The following is a 12,009-nucleotide window of genomic DNA, read 5'->3' on the forward strand; positions in this document are numbered from 1 at the left end:
TCTAAAGATGTTGGCTGTTGTCTTGAGCCTGTGGGACTCACTCCTTTGATCCTTTGGTCACCACTCTCAGATGCTGGGGATGGGAGTCCTTTAGTCTCCTTGTTTATTTGTTCTTAAAGAAGGAATGCAAAGAATGTTCAATACAATTGAAGTTTCTCAGTATGCAGTTATTTCTGTCCTCCTGGTTTGGTAACAGTTGTACCTGTTGTTACTTCTAATGTCAACTCATCTATTTCACCCACATCTCCTTTCAGTGATTTCCGTAGAGATTAGTCTGAATAATAGAATATATTTCAGGCATGTGAACAGTCACTGAGAGATTTCTCCATGAGCACCCTAACAGTTTATGAGAAAGTCACCCTGACCTTATGCACGACCTAGGGAAGAATGGTGTGCTTGGGTTGAGCCTTTTATAGTTCTTTGAGAATAATCTTTTCCTTTAACCGTCCTATGCTGTTTCCTTTAAAAAGAAATTAGTCCAGACGTTTCCTTTACCATAAAGGCATGCAGTTCAGCTTGAGAAAATAAACGCAGAGAGGGTATAAACAGACACGGACCAGGAGCTCCACCATAGCAAAGCCACTTAGAACTTGTAAGAAACTACCTTTAACCAAATAGTTAACATAGGCTTGCTGTCTTTGACCTTTTTTTTTTTTTTTTGACTTTTATTCAAAATATCAAGGGAAGTTTCTGAAAGTTTTTCAGTAATTGGAGAAGCTATATGACAGAGGACCACTTCCTTTCTGCTATTTGGTCAAGATGAAAGCAGTAACTGATAATAGCATCTTGGCAGGAACACAGACATTGCCTTTTGCTTCAGACTGGCTGGAAAATTGATGGGGACTTTGACTCTAGGTAGAGATGTTGGGTGAGAGTGATACATGGCACCCGCAAACAGTTTGTAGGCACTGGGGACATTTAGTTGCTTGGCATAGGAAGTAGGAGGTGTCAGATGGCTGACTTCAAGCACTTGAAAGGCTGTTGTGGAGAAGAGAGGTCAATGTGTTACATCTTCTAGTTCAGGTGAGCGCAAGGAAAAGATCTGAGAGAAATACTGGCTAAAAATTAGTTTGGGCTGCTTAGTGAAGGGATGGGAACCCTGTCAACTGAAGTGTTCAAAGAGAGGCTGCAAGACCACTTGCCAGAAAACTGTTAGGGAGACTCCGTTGGGGGGGGAATCTATCGATTCAATTCAGTGTGCCTCTCCTGCCAGTGAAGAGAGTTGCAAAGCCTCTGGGGACAGTGTTAGTAGGTTATTGATGATGCTAAATAAAGAGCTCAAGAATCCATTAGTTCTCCTGCCTTGCTCTGTGACCACACACAAGGCAGGCTAATTTTTTCAACATGTCCCTTTCTCCGGCTTGACGTCTCTTTTAAGATACAGGCTGTTTTCTGATTTTACTGGGGACTGTAGCATCATGCCAGCCTCTCTCAGTAGATAGTGAGGATGTCTGCTTTGTAGCTTCATTCCCTTGAGTTATAGTTGAACATGAGAATCCAAAAGCCTTAGGCTTTCCTTCACTCAGTGGGGATTTTGAGGATGCTGTGGTCACTCCATTCTTCTTTTCCATGGCCTGCGGGCATCACCAGAAAGTCTAGTCTTTATGCTCTGAGTGAAATATATTCAGTTCTTCATGTGGCTTTTCAAAGATTGCCATTTTCTTCTGCATACCTAGAAACACTTCATTGTAGGAATCTTCACTGAGGCATTTTCATTCATAGGTGATAGAATAAACTGTACTTTATTGTTTTTTGTTTTTGGTGAGGACGATTCTTGGAGTACAATGAAAGCCTCTCCTTTGTACATGATACATTTCATGTTCTTAAAGATGCATCAAGAGCTAGCTGGTTGTTTTTCTGTAAATTTTCCGGCTTTGATACAGTATTTTTATGTAATGACTTTTAAAACGATTTGTTTCTAATTGCTGACTGTTTCTGATGTTCTGATAACATTTAACTCTCAACCTTTAGTGACCTAAATGTGAATGATGTGGTTTCATAATGTGAAAAGTTGGGTGAGGAAAAAAAATGAATAAGTGTTTAAAACAAAAAAGAACAGCAGATAAGAGATACCAAGTGATGATTAGGAAGACAATTGTAACTAATGAGTTGAAATAATGCTTTTCCAGGAAAACTGAAGAAACTGTCGATCTTGAAAGTGGATCAGAACAGACTCACACAGTTGCCTGAAGCAGTTGGAGACTGTGAAAGCCTCACTGAATTAGTTCTTACAGAGAACCGGCTCCTGGTGAGTGTGGCTTGCACGTTCAAATGGATGCATAGAGTGTGCTTTCTATATGTCAAGACTTATTAGGGTAGATTCTACTTACAATTTGGGTGGGCTACATGGAACTTTTCTCATGTTACATCTAAAAAAGGGACTTGTAAAGCAAATGCATGACATAAAGATGATTGGCTTTTAACCTGCTTCAGTGAAGAGAATGGTATTTAAGCTCCCCTTACAGAGGTTTCCAGGGAGGTGCAGCAATGAGCCACTGATGCCTCTGCCATGGTGTCTGAGGACCGCCAGAGCAAACGTTCTCTCAGGGCTCTTCGAGTAAATGGAAAGAGAGAGAGAGAGAGAGAGAGAGAGAGAAGGGGAGAAAACGGTGGTTGACCAGGGGGTGGGGGGTGGTTAGTGTGAGTGCTCTCTGGAGGACTGGGTGTGGGTCTGTGATCCTACCCCGCCCTAGAAATTGGGGATGGAGGTGGCTGCAAGTGCCCCTGCCTTGGGCCGGGCTTCCCTTCCTACCAAGGGCAGAGCTTTGGCCTACACCACCTACCAGGGGCAGTCTCGCTTGCTCTCACTTCCTGCTGCTTCCTCTGCTTTCCATCAGGCCCTCATTTATTACTTCATCTTCTCCTTTTCCTCTTCGTCGTCTTGTAGCAGCTTTTGCTTCAGTTTACTTTCCTTTCTCCCTGTATTTTGTCCCTGTATTTCCTACCCTACTTTCCCTTCTTCTTTTTCCTCTTCTCTTCTCCTTTTTTATAAAAAGTATAAGTAATGTTCTTGAGGTGGAAAGAGCAGAAAAAGCATGAGTGGGTAGGACACAGAGCTGGTGGGGGAGCCTGGCCACATCTCTCCTCCGGCAGCCTCCTCTGGCGGCTGTAGTGGAAGTGACCTAACCTTCCCATCCTAGTTTGTGGTTTCAGGCTTACAGATAGTAATCACAACACTTATAAAAACGGTATTCATTCACCCCTGGCTTGCATCAGAGTGTTGAAGCTCCCCCCTTCATCAGGGTACTGCCTGGCTCCTATAGTTCTCTGTGCACCCCACTCCTCCCACCCTGCTCACCTTGTTCCTGTTCCCATGCTGCTGTCCCCGTGCCACTCACGGCACCCGTGCTCAGGGTTCTGATTTCCCCTAGCCATCTGGCTTCCAGTCATCCAGGCCATTCTCCCAGTGTGGTTCTCCAAGGTGCAGATAGTTAAGGGACGAATCTTGAGGTGCAAATTCTTTAACACTGAAGAACATTCATTACCTCTTTACTAGGTATTTCTCTGTTCCCAGATCTGTGCCTTTGACTTCATTTTATTGAAACATATTCCTGTTTTAACAAAAATGCAAAATATTTCATTGTACATCTTCCAAATGAGCTTTAATGTGTCTGATATTCAGGAAGAACTGCTATGTCTCTTTCTGGATGAAATTATATTCTTTAAGTCCTTGAGAAGATCTGTTTTACTGTGAGTCACGTCTCTGAAAATAAATTAATAATTAAAATGTTATTTTAACAGACTTTACCTAAGAGCATTGGAAAACTTAAGAAGTTGAGCAACTTGAATGCAGACAGAAATAAATTAGTGTCTTTACCAAAAGAGGTATGTGCTTTAAAAAAACCATAATAATTACAAAGAAATAACAGCATATATGGATCAGAAATATCAGATGTTTTAAAAGACTTAATGTGGTGCTTTTTAAATGTTACGTACTCTCATTTGTGGGCACAGAGGTGGTCGGAGGAGTTGTATCAAAGAACAATCATCAGTAACATTAAAGAGAGTAGGTGGGTCCAGATGACTCTGAGCATTGTTGAGAAAGGTGAGTTGATAGGATTTTAAGTGCCAGAAAGGGAGATTTGACGTTTCTGACTTGACATATAGAGAATGGTGACACCATTTGGGAGTTTAGCAGAGGAGGAAGTAGATGACGTTGGGTCTGAGTTTAAAGTGAAATTAAACCACTTCCTAAGACATTGGAATTATAAAAGTGGACCTTGATGCAACCTTTTTACTGGGCAGAGACTGATACTGGGCAGTGTTCATGTCCAGGTGAGAGTGAATGAACTCTTCACAAAGGCATTCACATAGAGGAACGTGAATGGGAAGCTATAGCCAGACTCTTAGGTGTTTTTTTTGTTTGTTTGTTTGTTTGTTTTTGTTTTTGCCAATGGTCCAACCAGGAGAAGAGACCATCACCATTCACTGTGGGGAGTAGTTGTGCAGACTTAGAGGCATGTAAATTCTGGAAAGGGAGGTAGAAATGCTGAGAATGAGAAGGAAATTCAGAGCAGATGCAACAGAGAAGTATTTAGTGTGATGTTTAACAAGAAGGCTTACCTTCTATTTGGAACTAGGAGAATTTGGAGATGGGGAGTACCGAGGTTGATTTTTTGTTAGCTGTTAGCCTGAAACCCCGTTTCAGCCATCCTTCTGTCCCCTATCAAATGTTGGTGTCCCACCCCCCCTTTTGCTAGGCCTCACATGAAAAAGTGTGGTATCGTGTGATATGATCCCTGCCCAGGCGGAGTGTCCTTCCTATTCCTGTCTTGACTCTTTCCTACATCTCCCTTGGGATGATTTTAAACCTGCCATCCCACCAGCCAGAACCTGTGGGGTTCTTATTTCCCTAGGGCCCTTCTGAACTTGGTCTGGTTTCTCTTTCCTCATCTTCACACTGTATCCTCACTGTCCCAGTCATCTGTCTGGGCAAGACGGCCAACATTCCTGAGGGGAAGCATGGCAAGTTTTTGTTATAAATGCGGCCATATTCTGACCCACCCTTACTGTGAGCACCAGCACTTGAATGAAACTGTTCCCCACAGAGAGATTTAAGTACATCTCTGCTAAGCTGGGCCACAAATAAGAGATTTTGCTCATCAGACATTTTGGTTTCCACCTCAGAGTGATAAAGCACAACACAGAGCTGATATTCTGAATGTTGATTTTACTCTTGTTGAATGGGTAATAGACCAGACCCGTAGTCACGTGGCCAGAGAAGTAGGAAAGATTTAATACTTGCTTTCTCAATGCCACATACTGTAGCCAGAGTTCTCATGTTTGTTGACTCACTGAATCTCCGTAACAGGTGAGATCATGAGAGAAATTTTCTCGTTTTAGAGATAAAGAAACTGAGGCCAGTGAAAACTTTTCCTTAGCAAGCCTCACGTAGCTAGGAGTTGGTAGAATGGACACTATAGATGTGTCCTGACAGTGAGCCCACTGCTTTTGCACAGGCCAAGAAAGCATGACCACTCAGGTGATACAGATTCGGTCTAGCCTGTTCATCGGTGTGCCCTTGAGTTGGTAAAGAAAGGTGAAACTATCTGTAGTGTGGACATGTTAGAAAATTAATACATTTTAGGAACACGTTCAAAGTCAGTGCCAAAGGGAGAGGTTGGAAGTTGAATGGCCATCCCCAGTAAGCTTCCCCACCCAGCCTGTCTTCCCTGTCCCTCTCTTCTGGTTCTCTTTTGAAGGAACATTCTTTACAAAACTTTAACATTTTATTTGTAAAATTATTGCTATCATTTCGGCATCCGTCCTCTTTACATTCTGAGAATGAAACTTGCACTCAGGGTTCAGAGATTATGCCTACCGCATGCCGTGTCGTGTGTCTGTGTAAGTCTCTTAGAACAGCTTTTCACAATGTGGAAAGTGAACATGGTGTGAAAATAGTCCTGGCTTCAAAGCATTTTAGTTAGCTGTCACGTGGTATCTGTTCTCTATGAAATTGTGGTTGGTTTTCTGGCATGTAGAGTTTATAAAGGAGTAAAGTCTGTGCCCCTTCCTTCAGGTTCGAGGTAAAGCAGAGAATGTTTAAAGCAGAATCAGCTCTTTTCTGGCACACCTTCACTAGTGACTACTCATGCAAACTCACCTCCCAGAGTAGGAAAATGCCCTGAGCCCATGTGCCTAATTCTGCTGCGGGTTACAGTTTGGTGACCCAGGAGAAATGGCTGAGTGCTTGTTGTTGACCTTTGGGGCTGAGCAGCCAGACCACTCAAGTCCTCCTTACATCGAAACATGTCACGTTGGTCTAGGCAGCACCACTGCACCATGAGTCTCTGTGCAGTGAGTGTGGTAGGCCCTGTGACCGTGAGTGTGTGTGTGTGTGTGTGTGTGTGTGTGACCGGGTGGGTGACAGAAGGGATGGGCCTTGTGCACTTGCTCTGCCTCCAAGCTTGATACCATTTGATCATATCCTATACTTTCCTGATTGGAGTCTTCCCTTCCAAAACTTGACTGCTTTCTCTTGAACAATGAAGTTGCATGCATGACCTATCTAAACTGCAATGCTGACCGATTCAATGTACATGCCAAAAATCCATAATTGTTTTAATTGCTATTAGTCTGGTGTGCCGTGTGGTTCTTCCTATTTTTTGTCTTTCTTTAATTTGATATTATTGTATATCGTCAGTTTTGTATAGCACAGCTCCTTAGTCTTTTGCAGCATTTATTTGTATTTTGTTTTTTTCCCAAATGAGGGGAAAATGTTTGTACTGTGGGTCACAATAATAGATTCTGTTTGTGTTTTGTGGTGTTATTTGTAGTAAACATTTGCAAATCAATGAATGTCTCTTATTTTCTTAATTGTTAGCTGCTTGGAAATTTAGAAAAGTCGGGTAAACTTGTTATCTTGTAAGTATTGTTCAGACCACAGTTGCATCTCTAACTTCCATTTTGCTTTTTAAATGCATGAAGATTCAAATCGACTGACTGCTTTGTGTGTTCCTCATTGTAAAATATTGTACATTTTCCTCTAAACTCAGGTTGTTTTTTTTTCAAAATGACTGCATGGCCTGGAACCTTATTTTGTTATGTGTTTGTCAGATTTGTTCAAACTATTCTCTCTCAAAAGAATGCTTATCTGTGAGTTACGTTTTAAGTTATTGAGAAATTCTGAAAGGCGTAACGTGGCAGCTCATGTGTCTTCACTAAATTCCAGTTTGTTGCCACAATTCTCTCTCTAGTGGAAAGGCTAGATGTGCTTTATTTGCTACATGTAGCATGCTTCCGATTTTTTCAGCAACTTATTTGTGTCTTTCATTTCTCATCCTGTTGTAGAAGTATGAACGCTTCTGGGAAAAGAGGTCTCCCTAAAAAGCTCATGTTTTTGAAGAAGAGACTGTGTTACATGATCATGGGCAGACAGGGAGTTGGTTTATGTGCGATCGTGGGTATGATGAAAGAGAGTCAGCAACTTTATAACATTCCCCAGCCAAATCGTACCTTTAAACAACCTGCCCCAGCTAAAGAGATCCTGGCCAGAAGAAATTGAACATGTGTCCAAGCTTAGAATCCAGTCTTTGGTCTCCATCAGGAAAAAATGAAAGTGATCTTGACTCCATCATATGTCTACAGTCACATGAGACAAGATAGGATTGGCAGATCATTCATCAGAGATTTTTTTCCCCCTTTTTTTAAATGAGGCAATCTCTCAACATTAATTACCCATACATATTGTTGTGATTTTCATAAGTATCTGTGCTGACAGTTCATTTTTGTGGATAGTTTTCTGTCTTCTTACTACCATTTAATTTAATGTAAGCTTCCATCATATTCTGAAATTGATTATTCATAAATAAAAGAGATAAGATAAAACCTAAAAATACTAGAATAAAATATAGTTGGTTATTGGATATCAAAATGGAGAAGGCATTCCTAAACTTGAAAGAGGAAGTAGGTTGTAAAAGAGACAACTGATTGATGTGTCTATGTGAAAATTAGATTTCTGATGGTCAAGAAGGTAAAGTCAGCCTGGGGCCAAGGGGACATTTATAACATCACAACCGAGGGAGGTCTCTCCTTACTTTGCTTGAAATCCTTCCAGATCATTGAGAAAAAAGATAGTCCCGCTAGGAAAAAAGCAGACAAAAATAAAAGCAAAGAACCCATCATAAGAAACAATAAGTGATTCAGAGAATTAAAAATAGAAATGGCTATGCATGTGAAAAAATTTTTAGCCTCTTCAGTATTCACAGAAATGTTAGTGGAAGCTTTTTGACCTATCTTATTTCAAGATTAAAAAAAATAATAAGGATACCAAATGTTGGTGAGGGCATGGGAAAATGTATATTGTCCTAGAAGAATAACTTATTACAGGTTCTCTGGAAGGGAGTAAAGTAATAGGAAAACCTTTAAGAGTATTCATACCCATTGATTCTGGAATGCTACTTCTAGGGCTTTGCCCTAAGAAAACAATTATGGACACATATTAAAATCACGCCCAAGAAGATTTCTCACATACGTAGAGGCTCATAGGTGACATGTGCCACGCCAAGCACGTACAGGGGCAGCTAACCTGTGCCAGGCGCTGTGTTGAGGGATTTCCTGCATATTTTTGTCTGATTTTCACAGCAGTTTTATGAAGTGTGGGTGAATCGTGATCCACATCCAAGAGACTGTGAAAGTGAGACTCAGTGTAAGGAATTCACCCAAGGTTACACGGGGAAGAAATGGCAGAACCAACTAGCCATGTCTAATGTGGGAGCTTTGCGCAGTGATCTGTGAGACTGCTGGCAAATGAAATACTTACGTAATCAGTAAAAATCCTTTTAGAAGCATAATGACGTGGGAAGACGTTCTTGGTGTCATATGTAAACTGAGGTGCTGAAGATCGAGCGTTGGTCCTAATTTTGTTGAAGTGTATATACATAATCAAGTGTATGGCAATACTACTAAAAGATTGTACTTCAAAATGTTCATACTGATTGTCCCTTTGTGATAGAATTTGATCTATTTTTTTTCATTGTGCTTGTGTGTGTGTGTGTGTGTGTGTGTGTGTGTGTATGGTTTTTATTTTCCAGTCAACGTAACTTACTGTTTTATAATTAGAAAATAAGAATGCCATAGCTATTAGTGGATATTTTGATGTCAGTGGCCCAATAATTCAGGAAGTCCCAAAGCCACATGATTTCCAAAATATTTATGAAATAGGAACATTCAAATAATATGCCACAGATGATGATGGGAAAGATAAAAACAGTCTTTGGTTTCTAAATTACGCATATTATTACAGCTCAAATTATATTTTGACCAGATTTTGCTTATTGTACATTTTCCTTTTTGCCAGTGAAATGTGGGTTCCATTCTGTTACATAGAATGTTAACAGGCAGATACTGAAGGAAAATGAAAGTTTCTTCACACTTAGGGCAGGCATTCAGAAAGTGGAATATAGGTAGACCAAGGGTGACTAATAGAGGCTTTCACTTTGAATCTCTGAATGTGATTATCTCCTCTAGAGTCATGTCACCTGTAGGTAGTAGTTAATAAGTAGTGAAGGCTGACCTGGCTAAAGGTTTGCTTGGTGAAGTGCAGGTCCCATCTCCTTCAGATGGATTATATCGGATCCAAACAGGGAAGGAAAATATCTGCAGTTAAGAGACACGAAACAGCGAAACAGAGGTTCTCAGCTACATTCTGTAGTTCTCCAAGTCCAACCCCTTGTATTCTGGGAAGGTACTATTATGTGGTTTGAGGAAGTTTAAAAATACCAGCTTCCTACGTAACTGGTAATAAGTTATTTAAACAGTGACCCTGCTTCCCAGAATTCCTCAATGACACAGGCATTTCATCCCAGTGACCACTAAGGACCCTGCAAACTCTGCCTCCTGAGCCCAAGAGAGAAAGCAGAAATACATATGAACAATATGTATAACGCAATACTGAGCTCATGTTAGTGCTTCACTGGCATTACAGTCATGGTGTATTTATCACGGTGACATTCTGTTGCTGTGGTGCATGGTTGGGGGAGAGAGTTTGAAGCTCAAGTGTGTTCTGGGGAGAGCTCACCAGCATCGGTACACTTCCAGCAACTTAGTACGTCGGTGTTGTCTGCACTCGCTATTTGGATCTGGGGCTTTCGCTTCTTGAAAAGACCGTAACGCTCATGTTTATTTGCCAGCCACATTTACTAGTCCAGGTTCTATGATAGGTGCTAAATTTTATTTGTGGTTTCATTCAGTTTAGCCCTGATTGTTACTTTTGGTTAAAGACCACAGAACACATGACGGAAGCTAGATTCCAGCCCAGGTCTGTGTGATCTCAAAGCATCCACTCCATGGCACCACTTCCCTCCCTAAGGTCTATAAAGAACTGTGCCTTTTGAGTTATGGTTTTTACTGCTTAACAATTTTTTCTAAAAGCCAAAGGTTCGTGGCATGCCTTCCTGGCTGATTTGGAAAGAGGTCTCTGTGTGACTGTTTGCCTGGGACAGCATGTGCCTCTGAGGGTGATGAAGGCATCCCCAGCACCCTCTGTAATAACACTTGCTCTTTGTTGGCATTGTTTTCAGAAAACCTTAGACAATAGAGATCAGGAGGTCACTCTGCCCGCAGTGACAACCCAGAGTGCCTAGAAGGCTCTTGAATACAATTGCTTTCCACCCCTTGAGGTCTCAAATGGGTATAAGATTAGAATGGGACAGGAAAAAGAAAAAATAAATAGACTATAAGCACAGGAGACAGCTCCCACACTCCAGTGGAAGTTGACACTATTTCCCCCCAAATACTTGAGTGTTTACTTGTCCAAAACTTTTATTGCTCTAACAACGATTAGAGCCCTCTCTGACCCATTGCAATTAGTTAATTAATTTTGGTAACAGACAATATATGTACATGGTACAGATTGAAAACGTTCACATGGTGTAGTATTAGGGCCCCCAAACAGATATCCTACAGGTGGCTGGAGCAGTGGACAGCTTCACGACAAAGTGTCCCAAATTAGGATGCAGTTTCAGCTCTGTACACTGCTCCAGTAGTTTTATTTTGCCACTGTGAGGGTTGTGTATGTGAATAACTGATATCATCTGCTTTGGCTCCCTGCAGTACGGACAAATCTTATGTCTTCAAAGCCAGGCCAGGATCGTAAGGTTGAGGGGTGTCCAGCCTCAGCCTCAGGCTGATCTGGAAGACCTTCCACGTGGCACACAGGCCCACCCCAGTGCAGATACCCCTCCACATGGAGCAGGGCCACGGGGGGTTCCCTTCCACGAGGGGCTTCGGTATTCCTGCCCATGAGTAGATCTCTTTTGGGCTCATCTCAGTTTATCAGAGAGAATCTAATCATGTCAATCCTCAGAAGATTCACAGTTTTGAATCCTTGCATAGTATTCCTGGGCATCTGAGTAAAACTGATGATTGATTCCCTTCCTCAAGGGAGGGAAGAATGCCAAGCCCCTCAAAGATCCTGTTGCACCCCTCTTTTAGGACATGATATGGGGGCCCTATATTTATAGAAGCTAAGAGGACACTAGTGTTTTCTAGAGAAAACAAGAGTTGTTTGGCTTTCATTGCTACACATAGAAGCAGGCACTAACTTGAATTGAAGCAGCAGCCTTTCACTAGTTAGTAAACAAATAAACATTAACTGTATAAACATGTCTAAATGAGAAAAGTTGGTAGGTAGATGGGATGGGTACGGTACTTGCCAAGCACCCTGGTTTTATGTACATGCACAAATTATAAAGCTTGGTGAAACAATCTGTCAGAGGGCCTGTATAGACCATAATTAACGAAAGAAACACAGAGAGTGCTGTATTGGTATGGACCGGTGGGTTTTGGGAAGACATGATGATGTAGAGGATGTTTAGCTAATATTGGATGATTGATAAGATTTAGAAGGACAGAAAAAATAAGAACATTTCTATAGGAAACAGTGGGACCCAAATGATGGATTTTATTTTTATTTTGTTATTTTTAAAAATTATTTATTTTGAGAGACAGAGAGAAAGTGTGAGAGAGTGCAAGCAGGGGAGGGACAGAGGGACACAGAGAGCAAGTAGG

General features: G+C 41.4%; 1 protein-coding gene across 2 annotated transcripts in view; it reads left to right on the forward strand.

Moving 5' to 3' along the window:
- LRRC1 (leucine rich repeat containing 1) overlaps positions 1–12,009 on the forward strand; it is a 131,549-nt gene that overhangs the window by 107,053 nt on the left and 12,487 nt on the right. For both annotated transcript variants that reach the window (XM_007095528.3, XM_042986584.1), the window contains 2 exons: positions 2,130–2,248; positions 3,742–3,825. In XM_007095528.3, the coding sequence (XP_007095590.1) occupies positions 2,130–2,248; positions 3,742–3,825 (203 nt within the window). The remainder of the gene's footprint in view (positions 1–2,129; positions 2,249–3,741; positions 3,826–12,009) is intronic.

The sequence above is a fragment of the Panthera tigris genome, chromosome B2, assembly GCF_018350195.1.
Source record: "Panthera tigris isolate Pti1 chromosome B2, P.tigris_Pti1_mat1.1, whole genome shotgun sequence".
Lineage (NCBI taxonomy): Eukaryota > Metazoa > Chordata > Mammalia > Carnivora > Felidae > Panthera > Panthera tigris.